Source organism: Alligator sinensis, unplaced genomic scaffold (assembly GCF_000455745.1).
Source record: "Alligator sinensis unplaced genomic scaffold, ASM45574v1 scaffold1851_1, whole genome shotgun sequence".
Taxonomy (NCBI): Eukaryota; Metazoa; Chordata; order Crocodylia; family Alligatoridae; genus Alligator; species Alligator sinensis.
This window is the reverse complement of record NW_005842964.1, coordinates 100,750-110,738: the sequence shown is the minus strand read 5'-3', so window position 1 is coordinate 110,738 and position 9,989 is coordinate 100,750. Positions and strand designations below refer to the sequence as shown.

The window sequence follows — 9,989 nt, the reverse complement described above, 5'->3', positions numbered from 1 at the left end:
TGAGATGGCAGAAATCCTTTGCTGAAAGGAATATGTCCAGGGGCAAGGGGAGGAACTTCTGGTGGCAAAGGTCAGGGGTTAGGGGGCAGGACTTCTAGTCACAAGATGGCTATTAGGGGGTGGGGCACCTGTCAAGGGGTAGGACTACCCATGCGGCCCTTGACAGCTTGCCAAAACTTGGTAAGCAGCCCTCCATCCAAAATAATTGCCTGCCCTGAACTAGTAGCATGTTGCCTGGTCTGCTCATATAGGAACTGGTGACAGCCTGGAACAATTTTGCATCCAAGGTAAATTCCTTGGACACATTTAAATGAGTCAGGGTAGGGGCTGTGAAGAATTTGAAGGTGAGACTTAGGTTGGGGCTTCTGCTGGGATTAGGGCATTGATTTAGTAGAGTGTTGGTTAAGACAACACTGTGTGTGCTTACAAGAGGAAGAGGTAATTGTAGTCAGGACCCTTGAATGCTAACATTTCTAAAGTCTAGGAATGACTGAGTTTCTAGGTGAAGGCTCACACCATTCATTTTATACAGAGTCCCTGGCCTTTACTCCTATTGGTTTTGGGTAAAACAATCCTGGGTCTCAATGGGAACAGAGTTAAGTCAAATTTGAATTCTTTTAACAATCCCACTTTTACATCTTTAGGTTGAAATTTTCAAAGCTCTCTAAATTTGGCCCCCAAAACTTCTGACTAGCCATGAAAATCTAAGTATAACAGTAAAAAGTTAGGAAGATTTTAAAATACCTTAGTACATTTGCATGTTTCCATTGTATGTATACACCAGACTGATCAGTCACAATCCTGTTTTTGTCAACACAGAACATTCTGTTTACTTGTATGAACACTACAAATAAAGCTATACTGAGCAAATCATTTTCTGGATTGAAACAGTGTATTGCTGATAAATAAACCAGAGAAGAAGCTCCAAGTGGGTTTCTCATGGAGGAAGAAGCACAAAGATTGCTGCTTTCGCCTATAGGCAGAGCAGGATGTAAAATAAGCTGGGGTAAATTTGCATTGAGGTACTGGCTTCATTGGTGCTGTACTGATTTATATGACCTTCAGCCCTTTTTAGAGATGTCTTCCTTAAGGCATGAAAGTGATGAGAACTTTCCCTCAATGATTCTTACCCCACTTGACTATTTTCCCTAATTAGGGATTTAAGGGCCTAACTTAAGAGCCTCATTATATGGGAATGCGTAGAAGCATACAGATTGTAGGATCAAATCATATAGGTTTTCTTTTAAGGGTCCAGCTAACAGGATATAGTTGTGAGCTCTTCCTGAGCGTGATGGAGCAGGCTGGCATGGGTCAACATCTCACATTAGTAACCCTATTGTAAGTACCTGATTGTTGTTTATAACCATTCACTGATTAGAGCAAGTGCTATGTAGTAAGCAGTTGATTAGTGAGAAATATAGTTGAAGTAACTATGTAAATATTCCTTGTCCTTAGGAGGGTTAAAGAATTTTCAGATGGAGTATTGATGTGGTCCATTGAATTTCCAACATCACCAAAATATATTTCAGTGTATTTTTGATGGGGGGAGAACGACCTATTTTTTCAGTGTCCCCCCCCTAGTTAGGTCATATGGCTGGATGTCCTTATCTAAAGAAGTAGATTCATTTTTCTGGAAGAGACTGAAGATAAGGTGCTGTACTTAACAGTGTATTTTCACTTACTTGATGCCTGTTTGTTTGATGCCAGGTTTAACACTGCTCCAGTGGGGTGACCCTCTTGTTACAAATGACAGAATACAGTCCTGACTAGAAGCTTCAGGTATGCTGATGGCAAGTAGGACCAACCTCACTTTGTAAAATTTCAGCTGCTTGCCCAACAAATGTGTTTCACATCCCTTAGTTCCCCTGTGGGAACAGACACCTGCTTGTGCACCAGTGCACTCCTATCTCATCCAGCTCGTGTTATGTGATATTATAACCAGTTCCTGCAATGCTTTTCAAGCCATAGTCTGCTGTAGGTGTTCCCTCTTCCCCATAGATAGTGGCAATTCAGCTATCTAGTGTTAGAGTTTTGACCTTTGTGTCCTTTGTACCAGTACGGTCACCGTCTCTCCTGTGAATGCTTCAGTACAACATTGCCATGTTGCAAGGGAAGTTGATCGGACTTTCAGTCTTATCTGCCACCCATCCTTGGTGTCTTGACTCTAAGGTGCTATGTTAGGCCATATCTGATGCAGCTTCCATATCTAACACTGTCCAAATTGGTTTTCCTTTCAGTACTAGTTTACACGGATGCCCTGATTGCGAGGCCTATCCTTGTAAAGTGATAGCTGTCTCGGACGGCCAGAGCCGACTCGAGTTGCGTTAGAAATTGGTCGTACTTTAGGGCGGGCTGGTGAATGGAGAGGCAGACACAACTTATCAGTTGCAAAAACTTTACTCACGCCGCTTGCAATCACGACGCAGGTGGTCCGGTCGTCTGAACAACCATACGAGTTGTTCCAGCTGGCGGGGCCCAAGCCAGTTAATCCATCCGCAATTTGAAGCCGGCGGGGAAAGGGGTACGTCTGGGATTGTGCTCGGCGACGGGAAGAAAGATCAATAGGTGATCAGTCTATTGATCGGCAGCCGCAAGTCAGATAACTTCAGAGGCACTCTGCAGCGTGCTCAAAGCTCTTCGACTTGGGTGGAAGTCGTGCGGAATTTTAAACGGCTAGCGAGCCAATTACTAGCCGCCACGTGTGAATAATTTAGCACTGGCCAATAGCGGGACACAATTTTGCATTCGAATAGCGGGAACTCTTTGCACCGTGCATTTCTGTGCTGCAAAGAAGAAATGCATCCTGCAAAGGAAACTGCAAATTGGCGGGAACTCTCTCCTACACGCGGGTTCTCAATTGCAGCAGAACACTCTGCCGTGCAAAGGAGCTCTCATGTGGCCAGGAAATTCCTTAGTGCCGAGGCACCAAAATCACTGGGTCGTGACAATAGCTACTTCCCAAGAGCTTTCTTTAGCACTCCTCAATTTGATGGGAGTTTTGGGAACTCAGAATATCACAGGACTGGGCATATAGGGTGGCTAAGTGTCTATTTTTGGATGTCTATAGGATATTTTTGGCATTTATGCATCCAGAGGAACTGTTTCTGGATACATAGCTGTACACATATACATGACTACAGACATATCTAGACTGGCAGCAATCAAGCAAATGAGACCTCCTATCTTTCTTCTAGGTAGCTCAGTGGCTAGGGCATCCCCCTGGAAAGCTGTAAGCCCTGGGCCTCCCCTCAGCCAGAGGGGTTTGAATGTAGGGTTTGTCTGATTTCCCAGAAAAGCACCCTAATCACCACATCACAGGTCAGCCATTAACCAGTCCCTTCTCCAGCATGCCTTTGGAAGTTGGCCACTTGGGAAAGTGTGAAAGGAGGGTCTGGGGGCCCAGGAGGAAGGGCGCAAGCCAGAGGGTTTGTGACTCAGTGAAGTGGTAATTAGTCTGGAAGAAAGGGAGCCCTGGGTTTTAGCTGGGCCCTTGCTTCTTCACTGCTTTCCATCCTTTTTTTGAAGGATTACATCAGTGACTCTGCTTCCAAAGGAGTGCCGGAGGAGGCAGAGAGTAATGCCTGACTTGTGCTAGGATGCTTAGAGTACTGTGCTGGGAAACAAAAGGAGCTTTTGTTCAAACTTCCTCTGGGTAAGGGAAGGCTAGGGACTCCAGCATCCCAGGTGAGTGTTTTAGTCATGGAGCTACAGAGAAAAAATGGGAACACACACACACCTTTTCTTCTCCAAAGGCTAAGTCTACTAGTCATGGCATCTGGTTGACTCCATTCTCAGGTATCTGAGTCCACATCACATCCACAAAGGACTTGCAGATGGCCATTATTGCACATGTTCCATTGGAGCAACTATGTAGTCCTGCCTAGTCATCCAGGTGTGCAGGGCTACCAATCCAGGAATAGAATTCCCTTGGGTGTGTAAGTGCCAAACCTGCTTGGTAAACATCCAAAAATACTCTCTTAGACAACCAGGAAAGACTAGAATGCCTCACATAGTGAAGATATGCAAAATCATTACTTCTTCTGCCCTATTACCTCTGGTTGATGCTCATCCTTCATGTAAAGCCCGCACAATCATTTTCATATTGCTTTTTTTATGCAATCAAAAGTTCCTGGGCAATTGCCAGTCTCAGTTAACTTGGTGACTGTTAATGGATTAATTGATCCAATTCTACATATACAAGACAGATAAGCTACCAGTGCATTTTTTTAACTACATCTCAAACCAATATTTAGGACTGCATTTTTGCTGTCCATACACTGGCTACAGCTGCCTCTTAAAAGAATCTCTGGCTAAAGCCACACAAAGGAAAGGTTTTAAATGAGCAGTCTATAAAGTTAACCAAGAAAAGAGCATTTTTCATTGCTAATTCCACCCATATAATGCAACTGATCGTGCAGAAAGATGCACTGTAGTTTCCACAGACCATACTAAGCATCTTCAGAATAGATCTAATACAAAATTTAATTTATATCTTTTTTTTCTTACTTTTTCAAAATTCAAACACTTTCAACCAACTGATCTATAAAATCGGAGAGAAAATTTTATAAATGCCTCCTCCCTGCCCCTGTATGTAAGCATTTCAAATCTTTGAAATTCAAACACTACTAACAAGCACTGGTTTTCATGAGCTTGCTGCTGTAGGAAGAGCCACTGAGAGGGCAACATGTAGCATTAAATCAAAAGTAATCAAATGCCATGAGCTTCTTTAATAATTCAGGAGGCTTCAGTTAATATTTGGGAGCATGAGAGAAGATATAAAGTGAGACAGAGTTGGTAAGAATTAGCTCCTGAAGCACTGTCTTTGAACAAATTAGTATTTGATGCTGTGATTTGATTATATTGCTGAGAGAACAGCATTTTTGCTGCTGATGCTGCAGTTGTCACACTGGAGTCAATGAAGGGAGACATTTAGAACACTTGTGCTTGGTATGTGCTCTGTCAGGCCACTGTGTAAGCCCAGGTAAAATGCAGCTTGCTCTAGAAACTGCTTCAGTACTTGAATGATGTTGCTCAGGAGCATGAGTGACTGGTGCCACCTTAGTCTGGGGGCACATGCCCCCCCACTGACCAATCAGTGACCGGGGTGGGGGGGCCCCCTGCGGCCAATCTTCCTGACTAGGGAGGGAGGGGGGCCCCCCTGCGGCAAAACTCACCAACCGGGAAGTGGCTGCAGTGCTCCCAGAAGTGGCTAGGGGGTGCATCAGAGCTCTCAGGGGGTGCACATGCACCTCTGTGCACCCCTTATGTATCGCCACTGCTCAGGAGACTGTTGGGTAAGGTCTGCCTACTGGCGCTTTCAGATATGAACCTACTTGAGCCTTTCACCTGAGCCAGAAGTCAAGAAAGCTGGATTGCCAGCTGCTGGGCACCCTGAGTTTGCAGTGAGAAGCAGAGTTCTTGGGAAGAGTGGGAACCGTAAACTGGGTGAAGGATAAACTGCTGGATCTCATCACTTTGACACCATAACAGCAGTAGCATTTTTACTAAAGAAAGCATCCTGTTGCTTCTGGGTCGTTAGCCCCACCGCCCTGGATTCCATTGCTACACACCCTCAATCACAGTTCTTTCCACAGCTGTTTGCCCTTTGCTTGTGAATAACAGCAGCAAATAACAGAGAGCGGATGCTACCCATGCAAGTATAACCCTCTTAGAACCAGAACGCAGCTTCCTCCCCTGCCCGCACCCACTCCCCATTCACTCCTCTACAAATGAGAAATTAAATCATTTGACATACTGCAGTAGTTGGCTTGGAAGAAAATAAATAAACCATGAATTCTTCGAGACAGTGCATTCCAGAGTCTTTATTTAGCAATGCTTGATCAGACACCTGTATAACAGTCACTGTGGTTGTGCAGCATTGAACTCTATTAAAGAGAGCACTAGTTACACTACTTTTATATATATATCATGTCATACTATACACTTTAAATACTGCATTGAGGAATATTCTCTTCTTAACAGAATGTTCCCTGGTACTTATCAAGCTTTTCTTCTTTTCCATACTCATTTTAAATCATCAGTTTACTAAAGTTTTAAGTAACTCTAGTTCTTAAGTCTTTGCTCTATTATAATACCAAAAACAAAAACTGGGCCTTTTTTCATAGGAGATGGTGTTGGTTCAGGAAAGCAGGAAGTCCAGAACATGTGGTAGACATCAAAAGCACAGCACTGCCCCCACACCTGTGTCCTGATGTCTTGTCTTTCTGTATGGGACAGGGTTTGAGTTATATGTATTTAGGTCCTGATCTTCCACTGCATATTCAGGTTAAAAATAGCCATTGACTCCAATGGGCATCTTGTCTGTTAGCAAAGAAGGCAGGATAGAGTCCTCAGAGCCAAGCTAGTAAGACTATACCCAGGCATGTCCCTTGGGATAAAGCACCTGGCATAAAGAAATCCCCTGTGGCTGACTTGTGGGCAAAACACAGGGTTCAAACCAGATAGGGCCTTAGTTACTGCAGCACCCAACTCAGAGATATCTGGTTGCCCACTATAACCCTCAGCCCCCAAGTTAGGTACCCAGATGTCTCACAGGGGCAGTCAGGAACAGAAGCTGCATGCGGAGTGAAGAGCCACTGAAGCTGGCCTGTAGGGAAGGACAATGACAGGAGTGCTGCCTAAAATCAACTGCTTGGAGGTATTTAGGTGCTTAACTCCGGTCTGGCAAATGGCACCTATTTTTGATCAAGGTTCACACCTTGAGAGGGGCTGACTGTACCAGCTCTATTTCATGAAACAGAGAGATTGAGAAAGAGAGAGAGAGAGAGAGAGAGAGACCTAACCCTGCCCCTGCTTTAGATTCATCAGCCCAAACATGTCAAACTCACCCACCTCATGGGCCAGATCTAGACCCAGCAGCAGCAGGGTGCATGGTGCTGTGGACTGTTCCTTTCTTCCCCAACACCAACATACAACCCCAGTGGGGCTTCATAGCAAAAAATTTGGCAGCAGGCCCTGCCCCTGAATTCCCAGCCCCTGTGGGCTGTATCTTTGACACCCTTTCAACAACTTGCTACCTATGCTCTCCTGGGATATGGGTAACAATCTGAAACAGGCTCTCCTTCCCAACCTTATTCACTGTTCTGTTGGTGGAAAACCCCCTGCCCCAAAAATGCCATCATCAGCTGCCTTCTGCATGGGGCCCCATCCTGTGGATATGTTCTGAGAATGCCTGTGAGATCAGGCTCTGCAGGTTGGATAAATGGGGAATCATCTCCTTGGAGAATCCTGCAGGGGTCTGGGCATGGGCCAGGGCTCTGAGCAGCTCAGTGGAAGAAGGAGCCGGTGGCTTTGCCTATGCTACAAAGCAGAATCTTAGAGTCCTAAGGACTTTGGGCATCTGGCAGCGTCAAGGGATGGGGGCTGGAGGCTGAGGGTCTTAGTGGCACCTAATATTGAACTTTGGCATCTGAACTGGCACTTGGGTGCTAAAGCCCCTTCTGGATTTACTCTTTATTCACATGTTGCTGGTTTGCCCTGGGATCAGTCACCCTGGAGTCAATGAGCTTCTGTGCAGTGAAAGTAGGAAAGCATCTACATCTCTGCAGGGCTGGTGCCTTAAGCAGATACTTAGGCCCATTATCTTCAATGAGACATATGCTTAGAACTAAAGCAAAGCACATGTTCAAGGGCTTTTTTGGGGCTGAACTAAAGCGTTCATTGGAGTATGCACTTTGCCGGGGGTGGGAAGTTTTGCGTTTTCTAACCTCTTCCAAAATGTTACAGGTTTTCATTTTTCAATTACGTTGATGGACGTGCTAGAACAACACAGCAAAAACTAACATCCATGTGTTCTGCATGACTGAGTACACGATCCAAGCTCTGCACTGAAGAATATTACACAGCAAAAGGTACAGGAAAATAAACACACCAGAAGTTCAGGGTGAGCTATCCCTAGAAGAAAAAAATCCCTAAGCTATTCCAAGGGTGTTAGGGTGGGGGGATGTTCAAGAGTAGTCAGTATTGGCCTGACTCTGTCCCCACTGAAGGCAAGGAGAAAAACTCACTTTGACCTAGCTCTGCTGATGCAGTTGTGTAGTCATTTACTATTGACTTCAATGACTCTTGAAAACCCTCCCCCTAAATAAGTAGTAGGCATTGCTGGAGATGCCACTTTGGTCCCCAAAGGGGTGAAGTGCTTCCTCTACCCCTCTACTGGCCACCATCCCTTGAAAAACAAACCTTGTTGGATGGCAAAGGCAGCTTTATCCTGTTTTCTTTTCCAGAGAGGACATCACAGTAACCTCAGCTCTGCAGAATAGGGTGAATGTAAGGGAAGAAGAAAACACGACAGATGGGGAACTCCATAAGGAGAAACTGGAATAAGACAAAAGGAAAGCAAAGCAGCACTGTAGAAGTTATGTGTCTCCTATTATTGGCTGTAGAAATAATCCTACTGTCCCAGACACGCAAAGAATGATAAATACCCAAAGGAAGACCCTGTCTATCACCATAGCCACATACTTCCAGTCATCTTCCACCTGCAATAAAAAAAGGATAAATCATATTTAATAAATGCTGGATTAATATTATCTCGCGATAGAAAGAAATCCTATGAACAGGGTGAACTCAGCAAACTGGATTACACCCAGATATTTTTTTTTTCAAAAGTGGCAAGTGATTTTGGATGCCCAGTTTAAGACTTCTTCCTGGGGTCTGAGTCTGATGCTTTGTGAAAAATCAGGCTCTGCTGAAGTATGTCACACCAAACCCCCCAAAACTCTTATCACTTCTGAAAAACCCTGGCCAAGAGTTCCCAATTCAGCCCAAGCATGAAGCTTCTCCTGGGAACACATATATGCAGGTCCAATAACAGGACTATGCCAGACTTGAGCAAAGAGAAATTCTACCTGGAGGTTCACCAGGGTTAGTTATTTTAGATTTATGCATATGAACATGAAAGCTGAATTTGGCTCAGAAGGTGACACAAGAGACAGTACACGTGCCACTGTATAATTCCAGATTTACTCCATTGATTTCTCTAGTGAAGGACCTAATCTATGTGGTGTAGAAGGGCACTGACTGAGCATAGCAACTACATGCTTGGTTATGCACTCTCCTGAATCCTGAACTGAGTGCTCTCAACACAACCCAGAAATACGCACTTGTTTCCCAGGGAGTTCCTGCCCTTTGAAATACTGCACTAAACCACTTCCAGAGAAGGAAAACTTCAGAATTAGTAATACTTACAAACATTTCTACCAGACCTAATCCAAGCATAGTGCATTATATTACATTGCCATTCCAGCCTGTTTTGACTTCATGGCTTTTTAGGGCAGCTTATCAGCTGAACATAGAATTATAGAAAAGTAGGACTGGAAGGGACATCAATCATTTGTCCAATTTCCTGCTTGAGGCAGGATCATCCCCATTTAAACCATTCTAGACAAGTATTTGTCTAATCTACTTAAAAACTTCAAGAACTCTTTTCATACACAACTACCAACACAAGGCCTGAAGCATCAAAAACACCCTTTAACTTGCCACAAGTAAAGCAGGTGGACAAGGGCACTCACTTTAAGGACAGGAAGTAATTTATTGTATAATGGAAGCCCTGTGAAAGAAGCTGTTTCTGCAAGATTTCCAGCCAACTTTCCTGGGCCAGGAAGTAAATATAAACTACAGGTAAGCTTTTAGGTGAATCAAACTAACCTCCAGATCATCTGAGAATCAATTAGATAGTTCCTAGTACTATAATGTGCACTTAGATTTAGGCACAAATAAGTTGATGGTGTCCCTCTAACAGGATTTACTCTTTCATTTCTCCTTCCCTTTACTGGCACGGGCCAGGATGCCTAAATGTTTTAAACTTTTGTCTCAAATTCAACACACACTGCTGTTTTTTTGGCTCTGGTTTTTCCTGTCTAGTGGACTCTTCTGCAGGCTGAAACTGAGCAGGAAGTAGCATTCTGATATCTGCAAGGGTGGGTTCAATGTTTTTTCTAGGATAAAAATTATAACCCCCCCCC

At 44.2% G+C, this 9,989-nt stretch overlaps 1 protein-coding gene across 1 annotated transcript in view; it reads right to left on the bottom strand.

Annotated features, from left to right (window-relative positions):
- Positions 1-7,125: 7,125 nt before the first annotated feature.
- The window catches only part of CHRNA6 (cholinergic receptor nicotinic alpha 6 subunit), a 25,750-nt gene continuing 22,886 nt past the window's right edge, over positions 7,126-9,989 (bottom strand). The window contains exon 6 of the mRNA XM_014526140.2: positions 7,126-8,501. Within this exon, the coding sequence (XP_014381626.2) occupies positions 8,379-8,501 (123 nt within the window). The 3' untranslated portion in view covers positions 7,126-8,378. The remainder of the gene's footprint in view (positions 8,502-9,989) is intronic.